A 23,401-nucleotide genomic window follows, 5' to 3' on the forward strand; every position below is an offset into this window, starting at 1 on the left:
ATAACAATTTAACAATGTAAATTATTAAGTATTACAAGTAAACACCAATTTTTAAGTACCTGTGATCAAAGTAAGTGTTCAAAATGTTCCCCTCCCATCATCTAACAATGTAGTAATCAAAGCCAGGAATCAATAATTATTACCAATAACACTATTACTGTTAGAATGTGAAAGTGGCAGAGATTGAGTCATACACAGCATCCACAGAAACTCAACGTTTGGGCAGGTATTATAGGAAATCAAATTATGGGCCCATTATTTATCAATGGTAATTTAAATGGTGACTCGTATCTAGCAATGCTCCAAAATGAGATAATTCCTGCACTACAAGCTGCTCTTGGTCACAATTTCAAAGAATTTATTTCCAACAAGATGGCGTGCCACCACACTTTGCTCTCCTTGTTAGAGAATACTTGGATACAATATTCCATCACAGATGGATTGGAAGACGTGGTGCAGTAGAGTGGCCTGCTCGTTCCCCTGCTTTATCTCCGCTGGATTTTTTTCTTTGGGGATACCTCAAAGATAAAGTTTATCGTACTAAGCCTCGAGATTTGGCGCACCTAAGAAATCTCATAGTCCAAGAAGCTCAAGATATTCCTCGTGACTACCTTCAAAATGCAGTGGATGGTTTTTAAAACCGCCTAGGACATTGCCAGACGATGGGAGGGGGACATTTTGAACACTTACTTTGATCACAGGTACTTAAAAATTGGTGTTTACTTGTAATACTTAATAATTTACATTGTTAAATTGTTATAAAATTCAAATAGCTATAACTACTGAATGAATCCACCTTTTGAAGTCCGGTTTGCGGCATTGTACTCTGCTAAGTGAGACCTTTAATTTGATACCAAACTTGACCTATGCTGCTATTTAAGAATTTTGTCTGACTCCTTGTGGACCGTCCCCCAAAGGGAATATCTGGTCGGTAATTGGGCAGATGTGTGCGTTACTATCACCAGTAAGCACGTTTGAACTTTGGTATTTCTTTCTATTGTGGTTCAAAAATTAAAAAGGGGGTTCCAGACTTAATTGTCACCCTGTATATATATATATATATATATATATATATATATATATATATATAAACATTTCATTTCGTTAGAAAAAAGAATATTAATAAATTACACTTTCTTAAATTATATTTTATTAAAATAGTATAATTTCCTTACGCCATAAATTAATAAAAAACATGTCATTCCCTGAAGCTGTAACTCATGTACATACTGTAAAAGTTTCAAAATTTTACCTTCCACCATTTTTATTTGGGTCTGATTACAAAATTGCCTAAATTTCCTGCTTTAAATGTCTGTGATTTCATGTGGAGTGATAACAAAAATTTATATTTTCTTGTAATCAAGGAAATTATCTTAATGGACCTGTATAATCAGAATTAGTATTTTATTAAAATAAATTTCAAAATGTAAATGTTTTGTTTTTAATTTTTATTTGTATATGTATTTATTGTTGTTAGACCAGGACATGATTTAGACACAATTTCTTAAATTTTAGATAAAAAGTCAACAAATTTAAATGGGAGTAACAAATATTGATAGTTATTTTACTATCCAAATATTTTCAACTACTTTATTATTTATTTTAATTTGTAAAAATAAACTAGTTAATACTTTTTATATATTCTATTTGATACAGATTTTCACATTTTTTGTACCCCTAACTCCAAATACAAATGATAAATTTTATATTGCATGCAGGCCCGTACTCAAACAGTTTTTTTGGACAATTTTTACCAGGGCCCAGCCAGCCCCGCCACACTTGTACTGGGGTGGGTGACGGGACATAACGGGGCCCGCCAAAACTGAGTAAGGCCCTGTGTGCATGTGTTATTACTGCTGCCAGTAACTACTTATAACAGTTTTTTTATTCTTAAATACTGGATCTCGAATAAAACTTATTCTACTCAATTTATCTCTCTAACATCTGCTTAATATTATGTAATGACTTAAAACGTAATTATGTTACTTTCGAACCATATTAGCAACCTTGAAAATCCATAAAACAAATATAAGAAATAATTATTTATCATTAATACTAATGTTTAAGCACCTTAATTCTTTTTCTTTGGCTGCAAACTGTAGCTTTAGCTAAGGTACACTTATTATTTGCTAATTAGTAATACTCAAATAATAACTCGCTTGTAACACAACATAAATTAATGCTGACAAACTGTAATATGAATGAGATTTGAAAAAAATACTTTACGTAACATATTCTCATAGATTTTATTAATAGGCATAACATATTTTATACTGTTTTAGCATTTATTAGTATTAAGATATTTTTAGACAATGTACATGATAAACCACGTATACAATGAATAAGAGTTTGTTTATGGGGGCCTTTTTTGATCTATGGCTAACTAATTCTTTCCAAAGGTCAAATGCCATTAATCAATAGAACAGTGATTAAACAGGAATCAAAAACATAGAATATAAATATTGTTGTGGTTATTTTCAATAATTAATTAATTGAGGGTAAGAATTTAAAAACTGAAGAATTCAACTTTTTAAAAGATTGAAAGAATATTAAATTTTTTGTACTTAATAAAATTATTTATGAATTTATCAAAAGCAATTGAGGCTTAAGACCGCAGAATTGACTAAAGGACCAACATTATGAGTTTGGTCATGAGTTCTGATTTCTGATTTGGAGCTTTCCAGTTAAGGGAAAGATTGTGCTCTTGGAAAGTAACACTAAAGAAACGTTCTAATGTAAAATTTTAATAAATCTTTCATACAAATCTAACCAAATTGTTCCAATTAACCAAAACTTGAAGAAATATTGAGTTTCATGGCATAACAGAGTAAAAATAGTGGACTATTAATTGAATGTAGACTTTCTGCTATCATACTAATTTGAAGCTAGAGAGAAACATACAATATACAAACATGCTACAATTACTGAAATCATATTTATCTGTACATCTAACTGTTGTTGTTTACTGCGGTTACACTGGTGATTGCAAGGTTAAGTGTTACGGTTACAACTCACCACTTTTCTCCAAACTACAGCAGTTTTAAGGATCTCGGTGAAAGACAATGAAGTACGGACAGTATCAGAACCATTACTCTGATTACAACTATTCAAGTTCGACATTTCTAAGAAAATTCAGGGTACCTAGTAAAGCTACGAGTAATTAAAAAACGAAGACCACAAATCGAATGTCTTGCTGTGAACAAGATATGCACCGACTTTACATTTGGTAACTAGACAGAACATGGGTTGTTACAACATTGAAAGCTCGTAACACCCATTTTGGAGGGTTATATTATGATTGGGAAGTTTGTGCCATTCATTTGGCAATAAAAGGGTATGAGGATTGGACAATTTAACATACATAGGGTTACATTTACATACATCTCACAGACAATTAAGTAACTAGTGAATAATAAGTATAAATTAAATATAAATAGAATAGTAATTGACAAAATATATAGACTAATCTAAACAAATATATAGATTCATTATATTAAATTTTAAAATATTCATAAATTATAACAGTGTAGGTACTTGTTATATATTTAACAAACAAAATTAACATAACTCATAAGTTGAGAGGTGTAGAGGTAAGTACAATACTACTGAAGTATTTGGCAGGCTACTCTGATCAGCTTGCAAGGACTGAGGGCAGATGATATGCTGTACATTGGATAAGCTACGATATACGTTGTGGCCGAACCCAACTGCGCCTGAGTGGGTCCGGCCGAGAGTGAGTGTGAAGTGCACCGTGTAGTCAGAGGAAGACCCGTGCAGAGTGGCCCCATCAGGGCCCCAAGTGTTGTCGCAGACTTGCCCCATGGGGTGTTCAAGTGTAGAGCTCGCACCAGACTGGACAATGTTCGCTCGCAGGGCCTCCCCACATCCAGCCCCGAGGGATGGCCACGTGGTTCAGCCCTTGTCGCACGATTCCAGACACTCCTGTACACATCACAGTGTTAGATATCCAGTATTTGGACTTGGATCTCGACAATTCAGTGTTCTCTGGTGTCAGAACAGCTGAACAAATTGAATATAATAAAATATTAAGATTTCTTTATGCCTGATTACAAGATCACGTTTAAGTCAGCTTCAAATGCCTACCACTCTTTGTAGAATAATAAAAAATTGTTGTTCTATTTTTTTTGTCTTGGCTATGACCAAAAGTTTCTTTAAAAATAAAAAATTCCATCCCAAAACATTTTGCAACACCATATAGATTCATGTTATTTCTGTAGAGCAATTGGTGACAGAGAGAAGTGCAAAAGTTTCACATTAAGTTCCTACATCTCGGACATATTTGGGTGAATTTAGCGTATCCAGGTTTCTACCATGAGAATAATAACGTATTACAAATTTGACTTCATAATATAAGGGTTCTGGGATTATACGATTTTGTTGTTAAGTTGTATTATTTCCTCAATGCTACATGTTGTGTTATGGAAATACTTTTCACATTACTGGTGTTTATACAAAAATTTGATGATTAAAAATATTGGATTATATAAAGTTGAAATTTCACTATATTATCAAAAATTATTAATAGTATGAATTTGAGTGGTAAAATCCCAGAACTTTTAAAGTAATTAAACAGTTAGAAACAAAATGAAGGAAAGATGATTCCACAAAGACTGCCTGAGTGTAAGATAGTATATGGCAAACACCCTTTATTATTGTGAAAGCCTACTATCTTTTCAAAATGAAAAAATTATTTGATTTGATAGAAATCAGTCATCCACCGTTTATGGAATCTTAGCATCCGTTACTGTGAATTACACTGTTATAAAAATTTGATTATCATATTTGAAAATAAAACCAGCTGTTTATTGGTGATGCATTTCTTTATCAATCTAAAGTCTAAATAACACAGGAATTGGTATCAAATTCAGAATCAAGAATCGAGACTACAATTTTGGTATCAGAATATAATTGGCCCATCCTTAATAGTTACATTTTTAATATAATTTACATTTTAGATTATAAATTTGCTATAAAATGAATTCTTGATTTTATTTTGATATACTGAATAAATTGAAATTCTGATAATCACTTAGATTCAGTACACTACATGCAGTGGCGTAGCCACAAATTTTGTTCGGAGGAGTTTCAAACCAGGGCTGACCGGGGTTATCCCGATTCACCATACCTGGGAAAGTTTATGAGGAACCATGTACTAAATAGAGGGTTTCAAACTAATTTTAACTTTTTATAATAAAAAAAACTTCATTTTTCAATTAAATCTTTTTCAAACTCATGATTTTTCAATATTTTTATTTCTTTTATGATGGAGCAAAGTAATTGTGTTTCATCCAAATAAACATAAATATAGTGTTTTAGTTTTTCTGAAGCCTCAAACACTTTCCAATGGATAAATATCGAAAGTATAGAGCATTAGTTAAAATATACAAATACCATTATACTATCTAAGAGGCCGAGCCCAAACATATTGTTTGATAATTTATTATTTAAAAAAAGAACAAACCTATTATTAACAACGGTGTGACAATTTTATATTTGTGGACAAGAGTAATGATGACTCTCTTTTTTCCCCTGCTCTATGATTATTTTATTTTTGAATGTCTTGATATTTCAAGGGGAGGACTGGACCCCTGGACTTACCCCTCGCTATGCCACTGACTATGTGGGTTTACATCCTACTGGTGTGTCTCTGCTAAGACCAAAACTACATCCTTCAAGGACCTTTAAATTTCATTCAAAAGAGCCGTAATTTAAGATGTACGAGGTGTGTTCAAAAAGTATCGCGAATTTTGTGTATTTTCAAAAATTATTTATTTATTCGTGAATATCTATTTTGTCCCCTTCAAAGTAATCCCCCTGGAATATTATACACTTGTGCCAACGTTTTTTCCAATCTTCGAAGCACTTCAAAAATCATTTTTTTGTATCTTGTTCAGCTCCTCCTTCGATGCCGTCTCTATCTCATCAATCGTGGCGTAGCGTCGTCCTTTCATGGGCCTCTTCAGTTTCGGGAACAAGAAAAAGTCACAGGGGGCCAGATCTGGGGAATACGGTGGCTGCGGTATCATTAGTGTGTTGTTTTTGGCCCAGAAGTCGCGTACAAGCAGCGATGTGTGAGCAGGGGCGTTACTGTGGTGCAATGGCCAATTTCTGTTTTTCCACAAATTCGGGCGTTTCTGGCGGATTGCTTCGTGCAAATTGCGCATAACTTGCAGATAATGTTCCTTATTCACCGTTCTACCTTGTGGCAAGAACTTATGATGCACCACGCCCTTGCAATCGAAGAAAACTGTAAGCAAAACTTTCACATTCAACTGAACTTGGCGTGCTTATTTCGGTCTTGGTTCGTGCGGCAGCTTCCATTGAGATGATTGAGCTTTGGTTTCCACGTCATAACCATAAACCCACGATTCGTCACCAGTTATGACCCTCTGGAGCAAATTCGGGTCGTCGCGGACAGATTCCAACATCTCATTAGCAATGTTCATGCGATGCTGTTTTTGATCGAAATTGAGCAATTTTGGTACGAATTTTGCGGCGACCCGTCTCATGCCCAAATTATCGATTAAAATCGAATGGCACGAGCCAATCGATATGCCTAGGTCCTCAGAAATTTCTCTAACGGTGATTCGACGATTGGCCAATACCATTTTCTTCACTTCATCAATTTTTTCGTCTGTTGTTGAAGTGCTCGGGCGTCCAGCACGCTCTTCGTCGTTCACATCTTCTCGGCCTTTTGAAAACATTTTGTACCACCGATAAACGTTGCTTTTGTCCAAAGTAGCTTCTCCATATGCCACAGTCAAAATTCGGAATGCATCCGCACACTTAATTTTGTTTTTCACACAAAATTTGATACAGGTTCTTTGTTCCATTTTCCAAATAGGTAAAAATCAAAGACGAACCAAAACACATGCAAGCAAAGCAGCTGTCAACAATTAACTGAACATTCAAAATGGCCGAAATTGTCAACATAAGTGAGAGACATAACCAACATAACGCCACAAAAAAATCGAAATTCGAATATACGTAACCCGCGAAAATTCAAAATTTGCGATACTCTTTAAACACACCTCGTAAGTTTTATATTTGTGTATCACTTATAAGAAAAATTCTCGCCTGTATATCTGGAGAGCGAACGCTTGTTCAAATAAATGTTGTCCATGAAGTTGGTACCACTGGAGCCTGGAGCCATGCTGTTTGTAACCGTGGGAGCTAACAATACTCTGGTGTAGCCTTCCTCCACAAAATCTGCAACAGATCGTAGTATTTACTATCAAACAAATACATAACATAAAATTACCTTTTACATTAAATTACAAAAAATTACACTTAACTTTTTCAGCTTTTTTGTAAAATACACTAGAAAGAGCAATTCTTAAACTATTATTTAACGTATAAATAACATTCACATTTAAGCACTTATCGTATGTAGGTACAAGGTTTTCAGTAATGACTGAATAAAATTCTGCCGTTTATGCAAGTAACCGGTTGTGGAGGTGTAACCTTACTCCATTAATTGTCTAATTAGTTACGGCCCCATACACCTGCGAGTCTGACTCGCGAGCCTGGCTCGACTCGCCTAGAAATGGACCAAATCCGTCAGTGTATGGACAATAAAGAGCCGAGCCGAGTCAAATTCAGGCGAGCCGAGCCGGATCCGCCACTGCTTGCCGTGCAGCTCGGCTCGGCTCTGCTCAAGTATCAGTTCGCCAGTGTATGGCGCATTACGGATCGGACTTGTGCTCGTGAAAAATCTGTTCATTCCGTTTTCACTACTGTAGGCCAAATGTTACGCACCACTCGTTCCGCCAAGGGTAAGGTGTTTTGTTTGTTTTGAGTTAACATGGCTGACTCCAAGTTATTTATGAGCCCTGATTTTTTAACAACATTTATTGAAGAGTATCGAAATTTGCCGATAGCATTTATTATATGTAGACCGTCCGGTAGCCAGAAAACGGAGAGTAGCAGTGAGGCGTTCCTCTGGTGGTATAGCGTTTTGCAGTATAGTGTCTTTTTTTGTTATAAGCGGTTTAACCTTGTCCAATAACATGTTAAAACTTTCAGCTGACATCCTTAAATAGTTCTGATAGTCTTGGCGACTATCATTTTTAACAAAATTCAATAAATTCATGTGACTAAATCTCTTTCTACAGTATTTAGTAACCAATTCTTTGACCATATTACCCTTTTCTTCCGTTTCTTCTTAAATATACCTAGCTCATCTAACACTATGACCGCAGCTGCAACCTTCTTCGAAAAACTCATGTTTGCAACTGGGCGAACAAGATACGTAGGTGTATGGTGAATAATCAGCGGATCCGGCTCGGGAGCCAGACTCGCAGGTGTATGGGGCCCTTTAGACCTTGACATAAGTAACCCTTGCTTTATCACCAGTGACAATGCGGTTTTAAAAAATCATCACCTTCTTCATGGTACTGAATAAGAAACTTTAGAGCCGGTCCTTCTCTCTTTGTTTTGAGTTTGTTTGTCAAAAGTTTGGGAACCCATCATGCAAAAAATTAATGTAACCTACACCCATTCGGCAATGAGATGCCTCGGAAACTTATTTTGCAAACAACCCTAATATATCAGGAAACATTGAAACAGTTAATTCTGAACTCATTTTCGTTTATTTTGTTTATATCACCATTATCTTCTTATTCAACTTTTCCAGAAAAAAAATGTATAAGGTTTTATACATAATATGAAGGTAACAGGATTTTTCCGGATATTTGCCATCGTTCAGTGAAACAATAAATCAGTAACACTACGTTTCTCGGAAAAATCCTGTTTCTTTCACAATCCTTCCATCGTCAAAAATAACCTTCAAACAAAGAATACATAATATGTAAGAAATCTTTGTTCAATAAAACATCGTTAAATTCTATTTCAACTCTTATTCCGTTTATTCCCCTTAGAAATGGGCCTGTGGAAGAATTTTATCAAATAGAATAAGAAGGCTATTCAAAGCTGGATGAAGTAGACATAATTGATAAAAAGTATTACAGTCTATCCAATATACTTATATCGTTTACTTTTTATCCTTATTTTTGAGTCAAAGATGGCACCACCTAGATTAAAAACTATAACTTTAAAACAATAGACAAGTGGCTGATGTGTTTTCCTCTAACATTAAACCAACTGAAAGGAATGACAGAAATCACAAGTGGTCAATTCATTATAAAAATGTTACAGTTATTATATAACATTTTTTTAGTTTAAAATTTAAACGTTTATGCTTAATTTCTTATTTTTTGACTCTTAATTTAAGTTAAGACTGATAGTGATTTAAGTTAACTGCAAAAACCAAATGGGAAACCAATATTCTGAAGAAACACTTTTATTTATATCACCAATGCCTGTACACAGCAGATGTAACTAGTGGCAGATGCCACTAAAAGTAGTTTCAAACACAAATGGCTCCTTAATAGGGGAGTCTCAGTTCTGGAAGTAGTTCCACATGTATTTTAAACTTATTAAAAGTACTGTCATCATCACATGATTGTCATTGTCGTCGACTGTGCACCTGATGAGATAATGAGATTACCTCTTCACCTAGATTACACTATATTCTGTGGTCTAGGTGTGTCTGATGTCAAAACGTTGCAACAAATTGATTTTGGTTTCTTGGTTGAGAACTTTTTTTGGATCTTTTCAAACGAACATTTCTCCAGATTTCAGGAGTCAAGTCTGCAACAGTGTCAGATTCCAGACGCTGCACTAAAAGGAAGAGGAATTCTCCAGTCCCTTTATTCAACTTTCACATTTTAAATGGGTTTATTTCCTGCGCACAGAGCTGTTCCACAGTCATCATTGATGTGGCGTGTTTCTTGTCCACAATGATCCACATCAACAACATTATAACATTTTCACTAACCAAACTGCTGCCAGAATCTCCTGATTCGTTACGTAAGATCAAGGTTAATAAATTGAGTCCATGTTCTGATTGCCATCATTCTCAGAAAAGTTACACACTGTTGAATGCCTAACTCACAATGTGAACAAACGTAAAATTGATCAAATGTACTTATCCGTATTACAAATAATTCCTGTTATAAACTACTAAACCAAAATCAATATAGAAAATAAAAAATTACAATATCAATTTCATAAACACAATTGAAAAAACTGGAAAACATTAACGTTTGATTTCTAACGTGCAGGTAAAACTTCATTATTTGCTTTCGTGAAAGTTGACCGTCAGTGTAGACAAAACTAGACACAATACAAAAATTTGTTAGATAAACTAAAAATGAAAATCTGTTTTGTGGACTTACAGAACAACTAAATGACTGAATACCTTAACTTTGGCTCACAATTAGAAAATTAATAACACTCTGACCTATACACATTTTTCATACAATATCACTTTGAGACTAAAAACAAATTATTATTTTTTATGTATGTATTGGTATATGTTCCATAAAATGATCACTTCTTTCCTTTATAAGGAATTTTATTTCGAACTACATTTCCTTCTTGAAGGACCACAAAAACAGGAATTTCAAAGAAATCATAACAAGCAGTTTCTACATTTAGAGTCAGAACTCTCAGAGTGCTTTTATAACCAATGGAATACAGACATGTGTAAGAGACCCTACCAGCATCAGGATATGAGGAGAAGTCTCCGATGGCGATGTCAGGTTCTGACTGGGACAACAGCCGCCTGCACTGATCTCTTATCTTGGTGCTAGCAGACGACAGGTGCATGTTCACCAAAGTCACACTGGCACCTTCCACCTGAGTAGCATGCCATGAAAAGTAAATAACAGATAAATTTTCTATTGTACAGCATCTAAGAAGGACAGATATTAGGATTATGTTTCTCGCTAACTAGGCAAATCTTCTATTACCTTAGACAAATCTGCTCTTTCCCTCCATTATTCTGAAGGGATTAGGCATATCAACTTCTTGGATTAGAAGAATAATGCCTTAATACAGACGTAAAATTAGTATTTTTCAGTTTTACATTTTAAAAAGAACTAATTATTCCTTTAAAAGATTTTTCCTTTAATGAAAAAAAATCTCGATAAATTCATACGAATTGTTTGATTGAACTTCATATTTACAACTTAAGATAATACTTGCATAGTCATGTTTATTTACGAGTAGCTTGCATTTGAGCTGAAAGCCAGGGCACATTAGATTTGTTACAAAAGTTACTTTATTCATAGACATTGACGAAATTACTCAACACTCCTTTTTGTAACACACACCCATTGTGTATTTTTGGAACAAGAAAGTGCAGGATTTTTTAATATTGTGGATGATGAGTGAATTGATAAGAATAAACCTTCATTCAGAAAAATTATATAATTCTGTCAAATATCCTTCTAATTGATAATGACTACACTCAGTGGTGCCTAATGTGGTGCATATGTGAAGTGATATAATTTAAAAGTTTTTGGTAGTGTCTAAAAGCTTTAATGATGCTCAACAAAAATCAAATAAATCTTTGCAGAACTCAACATTGTTCAGTAGATGTATTATTAAGCGTCAGAAAACGATTTTATTGTTCAGAATGTTTACAGATATAGATAAATTAAGAACTAAAAATCAAGTCTAAAAATGAAAGATAACTTAAAATGTTAAGAAACTGTATTCATGCATAACTTGGATTATCCTTTACTCACTCAAACCTATAATACAAAAAGTTTGAAAACTACCTCAAAATGTGCTAGCACAGCGAAAACAGCACCATCATCATGAACCACTTCCACATCCTTCAGAACAAGGCCTGTGTCGGAGTCGTACAGAAATCCACAACTCCGCTAGAAACAACAAGAATTCAGTTAAAAAAGACTATTGCAAGGTCTTGTAACAAGCGTTTACTTTTATGTTAAAACAAAACAAATCTAAACATTAATAGTTAATCTTTTAGGGAAAATGAGCAACTAAACCTACCATAAGAGTAGATTTACAAGAAAAACTAAAATGTGTTTGCACGTATATTTATACAGCCAGGCTGCACTGAAGGAACTTGATACCTGTTCATATGATTCAAAAGCAATCTGGGAATGCCATAGAGTCCTTTATGATGGGACCAGAGCCGGAAAAGATTGGGAAAAGAGGATAAGATATTTTAATTGGATAGACCTCAGGATTAAGACAATAACAAATGTTTATCTCTCCCAGACAGATGAATCCATACTCTGCGGAGAAGCGGAGGAATCAGCGGAGCACATACGGCTAAACTGTCTTGCCATATCTAAAATTCGGAAAAGATTCCTAGGGGCATATCTCCTCATCCTAAAGGACATCAGAGAACTGGAGCCCTCAAATATGATTGGCTTCTGTAAAAGTTTCAGATTGTGAGGACAAAAATATAAGTAACAGAGGCGCAAAGGTCCTGTTTAGGACTAAGTGCGGAGACAGGATACTGATAGATTTTCAAAACAAGACATTTCCTAAGAAGCTACAATAAAAAATAAGACTATAAAAGTTTATGAGGGTTAACATTATTCTTATGGGGGAAAACTCAAAGTTGTTTTACTCAACTGGCTCTTAAGGGCCACTGAGTAGTAAAACTCCGAGGATGAGTGATCTCTGCATGAGTTTGAGTGAGAAATAGACCTTATCAAAAAATATTTTTGAGTGAAATATCTTACTTTCTTGTCAGCTGAGAGTGTTGTGGAACACTTCCACTTGCCTCTCCTCCCCTTCCACTCCACCATCCGCCTCAGCCGAGGCTCATTCAGCTCTGACACCAACTGTAAACATTCACAGCGCTGACAGTTAAACATGGACAGATCACTATTCTAACAACTGACTTGCTTAGAATGTAATACATTGTGCTATATCTTAATATATAAAAACAAGATGACGTTTGTTAGTCTCACTAAAACTCGAGAACGGGTGGACCGATTTGGCTAATTTTGGTTTTGAAATATTTGTTGAAGTTCAAGGAAGGTTTAACAGATGAGAAACATTGAAAAAGTCTCTCAGAATATTTAATAATTCTGGAAAATAATTATATTTACAACACATAATTCAAAGTTAACTGACCCTAAACAGCTGTTGACACTTTCAGCTGAAGTTAATCAAAGTGGTAGAAACATTTGTTTACATTTAAATTTGAGAAAATACTGAATTACAAAATGCTTGATCCGTAGTGTTATGTAGATTGCAAATACAAAGTTACTATTTAATTTTTATTTTAACTCATCAGTGAGGAATAAACCGTCTAATGCATGGAAAATAATATTTAAACAGTGTTCTAAAACCCACCTTGATGAACAAAGCTGTGTTTTGCACATAGGTTATTGAAACTGGTTGTCTCCCTTAACAATTTTACCATAGTTAAAGGAAAAGCAAAGGAATGGCACACTCTTCCCTTTATATAAGAAACAGAAAATAAGCAATGTAAGTAGGTGCATTTTTACTAAAGTAGTATTATTAAGCTAACATACGCACATATTTTCTTGATTGGGGTTTAAACCAATATTACTTATAGCACTAGAAACATCGCAGACCGCAAATAAACAATTTTAAATCCAAAACTAACATATATTTTTTTTCTTGGTCAGTGGGACAACATAAACTCAACTGTGGAACCATAAATAAATTAGAGCGGACGTGAATTTAATCGGTCATATCTTACTTTTTGGACTTTAGCAACTTTTAAGTCATATATAAGTTATACATCATTTTCTTTATTGGGACAAAAATACAAACTATCACTATGGCACTTAAAAACCCTCGACAGAAAACTTAAAAGAGCCGAAAGTAGACACTTTTTAATCATGGTCGGGCACAAGTAAAATTTAACTATGGCACTTGAAATACTTTAGATAGAAGATTAATCTAAACAGTTATCACTTTTTGACCAAATTAGGTTTTCGAGCCTTATATGTGTGGTTGTCTTACAGTGTTGTATGGACTTGTGTTTTATTCATATAACAAAACCTAAAATAGAACCAGTCAAAATTTTATTTACATTTTGAATTTTTTACAACTGATATGTCTACTTATGTTTAAAAAATTGTAGGGCTCCATCATATTACATTATAAATGCTTTCACAGAGACAGCTATAACCTTCAAGTTTGAAAATTGAATGTGGAGCTGTGGGTAACTGCTAGTAAGTGATAGAAACTGTTTTTAACATAAAATTAGTAATTAATTGGTTGCTAAAGTCAGTTCTCATTTCCACTGGGTCTTGGAAACTAGTTAAGGACATAACAGAGAAGAAATGTGTAGATTTGGAAGTAAAAGTATATATAAATATAGTCATTAATCAAGTGAAACTTCACTAAGTGACTTACTTTTGGAGTAACAATTCCTAATGTCAATAAAATTACCCACCCACTCAGCATAAAAAAAGACAATTCTCTGTATTTTATTACCTTTTCAAGAGCAACAGCGTCCATCACTTCTTGGATTGCTACCAATGAAAATCTGGAATAAGAAGAGGAATTTTTAATTGATGTAAATATATTTCAATTATAATTAACTACAGATGCAAATGTTTAAAGGTTTGAAAAGTCACTGTCAACTGAACAATGAACACTATGATGTATACAGACAAATTAGAATGGGCAAATTAAAGCCGTAATACTTTGAAACAAAGTAGCTCATTAGAGTGCAAAGATTTTCTTTTAAGGAGACTGATACTTACTTTAGTATTATTTTGCCTATCTCCATGGGCAACTTGTCTGGAGGTATTTAATATTTAAGAACAGGCTATTACTAATTTAAATGAGAAAGGTTTGAACTATTTATAGTTGCACACATTTTAAACTCGGACATTACCTGGAACACCGTAACTAACCTCTGCTCCAGGACAGTGCGACATATAACCTCACGCACACCAGGGTTGTCCGCCTTCTCCACAGTGAACGTAGTCAAGTTCCAGGAAGCCAAGCGAAGTGCTGCGCGTCCATCACGCTCATTATGAAATGCTTCATCTACATATGGCCTCTGAGAGTACGCACACAAAAGCTCAAAAATGTCCTTCACCGGCATGAATCCATTCATTTGTGGTTTCCGATCTGTGGCAGAGAGAGATATTTTGCTTAGCAACTTGAGTAGAAAAAATACAACCTGATAATGAGAAGTTTTTTACAGTACTCGAAAAATAGAATTTGCTGAGTTTTGTGTGTAAAAGAATTTTTACTGCACATAGTTCAAACAATGAGAATACTTCATAATCTTTTTTTATTTAAGTTAGTATTGTTCCTGTAAATACTAAAAACAAATAGTTTTAAAATATTACAAGTTTCTGAGTATTTAGTTTGATAAGGTAATTAAGATTTTTTTGACAAGATTTCTTACTGGACATAGTTCAAACAATGAGGATATATAATTCATATTTTTGTTTATTTAAGTTAGTATTAAAAAACTATTAAAAACAACATTGCATCAACCCGGGCTAATTGTCTGGTGTGAGCAATATTGAGCATTTGCTGGTAAAGATTGAGCCCTTTAAGGGCATTTCCTGGCTCCTAGTAGTTTGCTATATCCCTCCTCAACAGCATGTGTCCAGTTACAACAGTCTTCTATCGTCCATTGAAGAGGTGTCCTACAGAACATGAATTCCACGAAATTATTGTAATCGGGGATTTCAACTTACCCGGTGTGGATTGGGCAGATCCTCTAAATTGTGTTCACACTCCTGCCTCCAGAGTGATGCTATCTCTCATGGAGCTATACGACCTTCAACAAGTTAATTCTATTTACAACGGAAGAGGAGTCCTGTTGGATCTAGTTCTATGCACAAATAAAAACACTATCGTATCTCTAGAAAATTGATGCGCTTCTGCCTGCGGAGGAGAAGGCACCACCCTCCACTGTCCATATCTTGCACTGCAGCAACAGAAACACCAAGGTTGCACCACCAAACACTTTAAGCCTGACTTTAAAAGATGCAATCTTTGGGAAACTTACAATTCCCTCTCAGTCGTAGACTTCACAGCCATCCTGAGTTCCACTGATCTCAATGAAGCAACCGAAAAATTCCTTTTCTACGATCGCTGAAGCAGTCAGGCTGAACTCACCATTGAGAAGAGTTGGTGTCTCACCATTTCCCAGATGGTTCTCTGCCGAAACAAAAGATCTGGTAATTGCAAAAAAAACTCTAAACAGACAGTATAAGGAGCGGCCGACAGCCTGCAATTACCTTCGTTTCTCCAATATGAGAGCGTCTTGTAGGTTATCTGCAAAGAGAGACTACCGTCAGCAACTTAGACAAAGTGAATCAGGGAGTATCCGTGAACCTTCGTTTCTTCTGGAGCCACGTTATTAACGCTATTAGAAACTCTTCCTCGCTGCCCTCACGCATGTTTTACAACGACATCGAATCAAAGGAACCTCAAGGGATGTGCGAACTGTTCAGGGATTTTTTCTCCTCAGTGTATACGAAGCCCACGGAGATATTTATACCTGTTAGTGGTGACCACTTTGGAAACTCCATGTTTTCAAGAATCTCATACCAAGAAGTATTGAAGCAAGCTGAGGAAGCTCGATGAGACCAAAGGATGGGGCCCTGATGAAATTCCCCCGATGGTTTTTGAAACATTGCAGTGGTCTGTTGGCGGGGCCACAATTTTGTGATCTTTTCAATGCGTCACTGTCATCTGGTATCATCCCAGAATCTTTAAAATTAGCCTACGTTGTTCCCCTCCACAAAAAAGGGGCCATTGAAGATGTTGCTAATTATAGACCAATCTCGATTTTGCCAGCTATTGCCAAAGTTTTTGAGGACCTCTTTCTTGACCGTTTAAAGCATAAACTGGCTGGCTTATCTGCCCACAGCAGCATGGTTTCATGAGTGGGAGGTCTACTGTGTCGAACTTAACGTTATTTTCAGTCCAAAATAACATGAGGCCTTCACCGTCAATAATCAGTTAGATGCCATATATCTGGATTTCTCCAAGGCTTTCGACACGGTAGACCACACACTACTTTTGAGAAAATTGCACGGATTTGGAAGCACGGAAATTAAGTGGCTGACAAGCTACCTCTCAAACCGGCGTTCATTCATCAAGTTTGCTTCGGCCACTTCATCAGAATTCATTTCATACTCTGGAGTTCCCCAAGGATCGCTGTTGGGACCCTATCTCTTTTCACTCTTCATAAATGACCTTCCTGAAGCTCTACAATGCGACTCACTTCTGTTTGCTGATGATGTGAAACTGTTTTCCATCGTATCCACTGAAGAGGACTGCCTACGAATCCAGGAAGATCTTTGTGCGATCGACCGCTGGTGCGAAGAGAACAAAATGAAACTCAACACTAAGAAATGCCAAGTGATGACCTTCCATCGGAATCTCTCCCCCTTTGTTCATGAGTACAATATACGCAGTGAGCCCTTAACACTCGTTGTGCTGCAGGTAAAAGATCTTGGTATTACATTAGTACCTTCACTGAATCCTGAGTTGCATGTGCGAAACATTTGCAGCAGAGCAAACAAAATGCTTGGATTTGTCTCCCGCTTCTCAAAAGGCTTAAGTGACACGGCTTTAAAAACTTTGTATTGTGCTTTGGTACGCCAAATCCTTGAATATGGCTCTCCAGTGTGGAACCCCCACCAGAAGTTTCTCATAGATGAACTAGAGACTTATTCAAAGAAGATTTATTCGAATAGTGGGTGTCGGGAGTGGTCTTCTCTATCGTCAGGTTCCCATCGGGGAAGTGTCTCGTGATCTGGGACTCCTGACTCTTGCGGATCGCAGATTCTCCGCTGACGTTGTACTGCTGTCAAAGATCCTTAACGGCAAGATCGACTGCCCCGATATGCTGAGCCAGATCCTCTTCAGGACCCCTTCAGCCACTCGCTCCAGAAGACCTGTTCGCTAGGCAGCAACATCGCACCAACTACGCAGCAAACGATACGATGTTACCGACTTCAGAGTTCTGGTAATAGCGTCACCGACATCGTTGACTTTTTTTGTGGACAGTATACCAGTGCTCAAGAGGAAGATCGCCGGTCTGCATGAGTTATCTGCCTAGGAGTTGCACAATGAGGGAAGACACTCGTTCTTACACTTTATCTGTACGACTCTCATTGCTGTTATTTATATAATGTGTCTTGTTAAATCTTGTCTATTCTTGTTTATTCTCATTGTGTTTCGTGCTAATTTATTGCTGTTATTGTTCGTTGTTTTCCATAGTTCAAATCACGGTACACTAATGATTAATTACGTTATTGTCATTCATAGTTTATATCCGTTTCGTCACTTAAACAGTTTATTAATCGTTATTGCTCTATTTGTCACTGTGGTTGTTTACTTTCATTGTTTAATTATTGTTCAAAAACTGTAAAAATGGAGGTGTCCCGTTTGAAATGTAAAATAAAATAAAAATAAAATATTGTTCCTGTAAATACTAAAACAAATGGATTTTAAAATATTACAAGCCTCTGAGCAATTTGTTTGATAAGGTAATTAAACAATTATAGATAACTTAGCCAGAGTAAGAACAATTCTTGTGTGTAAAGACATTTCACACAGAACTTTTTTAACAAGCTTTGATAAACATAATTTTCTATGTTGTATACTTAATGAAAGTCACCAGGTTTTAATATAAATTGTGTATATTTTGTACATTTACAGTATCTTACTATCTCAAGTTATGTAAAAGTTACATGAAGCGAAACTTGGAAAACAAAAAATTGACAATACAAATTCTTCAATTTATCTACAAATAAAAAAACAATACTCAAGTAAGTGCACATTTTTATTATTGTAATATTTTCTCTGGTTTCTAAAAAAAATCTATATACAACACTTATTAATTAGCATTTAGCACAATTTTAATATCTGAAAAATATGCTGCGAAAAAACAAAAAACAGTGTATCATTCTGGGAGTTTTTTATTATCATCGGTCGGAGGGTTAAATCACAGAACATTTCTCTGGTACTGCGAAATATCCAGTGTAAAGACAAGTCATTATAATCCGAGTATAATTCATGTATGTTAATAAACTGTGTGTGACATATTGGATAACAGCTTCACTTGATTTTGGGTGTTAACACAAATTCAATGTTCAAAATAATTATAGAAAAGATGGCTCTCAACTTGCTTTTGGCAAGACTTAATTTTTTCTCGTTTGAGCCTAAAGAATGTCTTCAACACTTAATTTTTTCAAAACTTATACTGGTTGGGTATCATAATGTTGGTTAGTGAGAAAATTAGTGAGATGACAGTCCCAATCAAATATATAGTGCCAGGTTTATAAATGGAACAGTGACCTAGCAATTTGGTTACATTTGAACTTTTACATAAATTTACTACCTTGATTAAGCTCTGAACTTAATTCCATCCCTACAAACCTGTTCGTCATTTTTTCAAATGATCTCACAGAGACGGCACCTACCAGTGAACCTGGAGAGGGAAGTGCCATTGAGGAGTGCCAGACTCAGTTTCTTGTTGACCGGCACTGGAGTGCCAGGTGGCAGTGGCCCCACAACCACCTGATTGTGACTACACATGTTGCTCAGTAGCCAGCTGTTCATTCCCCTCACCTGACAACATCTCACAGTGTTACATAGGGATTAAAGTTAAAAATGATCAATATTAGTTTCTAATAGTTCAATGTTTTCAAGAAAATGCTATACTCAAGTTATTTTGTTATAAATAATCAGCTGTAGTATAGATGGTCAGATTCACTGAAGTTAGTCTTTTATTTAAACATGAAGTGAGACTGCTTGAAAACATAGAGGGTCAAATATAATATTTGTTGGCCCTGACATGATATGAACACGCAACCTTCTGTTTATCTTTAAATGACTACATAGAAAAGGGCCTAATTTGATTGTGGAAATACCATAAATACTGATGAGTATCGATATTTGATTTGATAAGAGCTAAGGATGTAGTAGATAGCTACCCACAGAGAGCAGAAAATTATGAAACAGTAATAAAATCATTACAAACTAGATTTGGTAGTGAAGAACTTGTTACAGAATTTTATGATCGAGAAATTTTGAGTTTGGTAATTCAAAATATGGCTGGTAGAAAACACCAAAACTAAAGTAAACACAACAGTATTGTACGATAAGCTAGAAAGTAATTTAAGAGCTTTAGAGCATATCTGCAGAATAAATACTTTGATGTTGACAATTAAAGAACGATTTGGATTTTTAAAGCTAGAAAAACAATATCGGGCATTATCGAGAAGAGTAAGAGATATTCTTTAAAACCCTTATAGACTTCATTACCCGCTTTACCTGAAAATAGTCAGAGATGCAAAAGGTTTTTGTGGTAAACTGTAGTTCTTTCATAACCGGTGCAAAAATAAACTATCTACTAGAAAACAACTCAACAAAATATCTTTTTTTTTTGTTTAAAAAAAAAAAAGGAGAGACCGATCGCCTTTTAAGCCTTATTCTGTCTATCCTCATGGGCCACTGGCCTGTGCGAGGATCTTATCAAACAGAATAAGGGGGAGAGTCGATTCAGTACAAGGTTGATGGTACTGATAAAAAGTGCAACGGTCACAGACAGGACTTGAACCTGTGCTATCTCTAACTCAGACCCAAAGTCCAACGACTTAGACCGCTCGGCCATCGGCACTCCCTCTTGATTATGACATGTCTTGAAAACATTGAACTATAAGAAATTAATATTGTTGTTGTAATATGTAGTAATAGATGGAGTCAAATAAAATAATAAAATAGTAATATTTCAATTAAGTTAGTGTTTTATTTAAACATAAGGTGAGACTACTAGAAAATATTGAGGTTCAAATATAATAATTAAAACACTCCAGAGTTATGATTTGTCTCGTTATATTTTATTCTTAAGTAAATGATTAGCATACTCAGAGTTTAGAGGAGATTATTGTTTTTCAAAGTGCTTTCTATAATCGTTGATTGCGATAGATAACGTTTTGTTAAATCCTTTTACCCAACTGAAAAGCAAGCTATTCTCATTTAGGGTAATAGAACTATCTAAAGTAAGCTGTTACAACGATTTAATTGAGCGTTTTGAAATTTTAAGTATAAATTTCATAAAGTACCAAAATCCTATTTTTAAAGTTTTGAACAATAGGCTACTTTTCAAGTGCTAATATTTTTTATGTCAGTTTCTTTGATTATTATAAATAAAGGGATATTTTAGATTCAAATTTTAAATACTTTAGATTCTAAAATTTTGTAAACTTTGTTTTAAAAATAAGAAATTGATTTTTACTGAAAAATTAAAAAAGTTTCCAAAATCTATAATAATGTAGCTGAAACACCCTATAAGTAATAAATAGTATTCCCATTGTTGATATTGCAGTTTATTCAGGCTTAGTTTTTAACCAACATGAAATGTCAAATATAAAATAACACCATTCTTTGAAAATTGTAAACAAATTTTACATAAAGATTCGTACTACAACATAAAAAAAATTGTATTGTTCTAATGAATTAAATGATTACCTTGAGAAGGTCATCTGCAGTGTTGAAGGGTCCACGACGCTCTCGGTAGTCTACGATGTTGGCAGCCAGCTCCTGAGACACACCGCGCAGCGTCATCAGCGAGAACACGTTAGCAGAGTTTACATCAACTGGTGGAGGGGGACGGGGGGAGCCCTCACTGCTGGCCAGACTGTCAAGTGACTGAGCACGTGATGAGGCGTTACTGTTCAGACACATTACAACACATTTGTCAGACACATTTTATGTGTGCAATGGATATAATATACTTTATTATTCCGTTATAGTACACAATTGACAAATCAAATGTCCTTTATACCTTTTACTACCTTTGTATGGCTCGTTAATCCATGTCCATGGATCATACCACTTTTCTGAGAACATGTTTTCACTATTACTATAACATAAAGCTACACAGATTGACTGACTGCATGATAATTAGTACAGGGCACTTTTTATTGCCAACATAAACAACAAAGGTAGGCCTTACGTTTAAACTTATATACAAATAAATAAATAAAATGTAAAATATGGCTCTTTGTAAAAAGTGCTGATTGTGTACAAATACAAATATTTCATTTGGCAGGGTTGTTAAACCTTCAATTTTTAAATTATTTGGGAATAATTATGTATTAAATAGAACAATTGCATGGTGTTTTCTCAGAAGAACATACAAGTATTTCTGTATAAGATGAATTTAATGAGACAATTTTACCTTGAACGATACAGGTGAGTTATTTGGATATTTATTTTGTTGAATTTTGTTTAGAGCATTTGATAAAGTTCTTATAATAAATCAATCACAGGGCTTAAGATCTTAAATCCAAAAGAAAAGAGGGAAAACAGTTTGTATCTTATCTGCATAGTAGGAAGGAATATGCTGAATTAGAAAATTATATTAACTATTAATTCAAAATACAGAAGATTAATATAATTTTGTTTAAGTAAATACTGCAGTAAGGTAGGTATACCTCAGAGATCCACATTGGGATCTCTGCTGTTTCTCTGTTACATGAGCGGATTATCTTCTGTGACGATTGGGAATGACTATTGTACTATATGTTATAATAATGACACAAACATTAAAGTTTCAGAAAACTGCCCCGAAAATTTTAGCTACAAAGCCAAATTTGCAAAGTCAGTAGTATAAGTACATAAACACCATATACGACTTAATCCTGCCCACACTGTAGACGGATGTAAGTTATTAGAATGTTAGATTTTGACCAAAACGCCAAACACAGTTATATCCAATATTACATACTGTGTTTCTTGGAGAGTTTTTTTACGAGGGGTATTAGAAAAATAAGGTTCCCTATGCCGCCGAGACAGAGTGCGATATGCTGGGAGAAATCTGGCAACACTGTCTTACTCATCAGCTGTCCCTCTCTCTCTCGCCTCGCTACACCCAACAGTGACGGCCTGGCTGCCTTCGAAGATGGAGCTCCCTATCGTTGTTACCGCCAGATGCAAAATTCGTGCTGTGATACGTTTTTTAAATGCAAAACAGATTTCACCTATTGAAATTCATTGTCAGTTAATCGAAGTTTATGGGGAAAACTGCATATCTGTTCAACAGGTTTGGAAATGGTGTAGAGAATTCAGTGAAGGCCGCATGGAAATTCACGATGAAAACCGAAGTGGACGGCCTTCAGTTTCAGATGGAGTTGTTGAAAAAGTTGAGACAATATTGCTTGAAGATCAGAGAATCACCATACACGAACTTGCTTTGCTTATTCCTGAGATTTCCAGCGCCACAATTCATAAGATGTTAGAGGAAGATTGTCCAGTGGTGTGAGGTTCCTCCATAACAACGCTCGACCTCATGTCTCACGTCAAACTCAAGAACTGCTGACAAATTTTGGCTGGACTATTGTACCCCATCCCCCCTACAGCCCAGACCTAGCCCTAAGTGATTATCACTTATTCCCAAAATTAAAGGAACACTTGGGTGGCCAACACTTCAGTACCGATGATGAAGTCAAGGAAGAGGTTATTAATTCCTCAAAGGATTGGCGGCAGAATTCTACAACATGGGGATAGAAAAGTTGGAGCATCG

At 35.2% G+C, this 23,401-nt stretch overlaps 1 protein-coding gene across 1 annotated transcript in view; it reads right to left on the minus strand.

The window, feature by feature from the left end:
* Nucleotides 1-2,371: 2,371 nt before the first annotated feature.
* LOC124364680 (endonuclease/exonuclease/phosphatase family domain-containing protein 1-like) overlaps nt 2,372-23,401 on the minus strand; it is a 37,001-nt gene continuing 15,971 nt past the window's right edge. The window contains exons 4-12 of the mRNA XM_046820346.1: nt 21,346-21,547; nt 19,296-19,443; nt 14,751-14,970; nt 14,326-14,377; nt 12,591-12,692; nt 11,649-11,753; nt 10,584-10,722; nt 7,099-7,230; nt 2,372-3,942 (exon numbers count right to left, since the gene is read on the minus strand). Coding sequence (XP_046676302.1) covers nt 3,830-3,942; nt 7,099-7,230; nt 10,584-10,722; nt 11,649-11,753; nt 12,591-12,692; nt 14,326-14,377; nt 14,751-14,970; nt 19,296-19,443; nt 21,346-21,547 — 1,213 coding nt within the window. The 3' untranslated portion in view covers nt 2,372-3,829. The remainder of the gene's footprint in view (nt 3,943-7,098; nt 7,231-10,583; nt 10,723-11,648; nt 11,754-12,590; nt 12,693-14,325; nt 14,378-14,750; nt 14,971-19,295; nt 19,444-21,345; nt 21,548-23,401) is intronic.

Source organism: Homalodisca vitripennis, chromosome 6 (assembly GCF_021130785.1).
Source record: "Homalodisca vitripennis isolate AUS2020 chromosome 6, UT_GWSS_2.1, whole genome shotgun sequence".
Lineage (NCBI taxonomy): Eukaryota > Metazoa > Arthropoda > Insecta > Hemiptera > Cicadellidae > Homalodisca > Homalodisca vitripennis.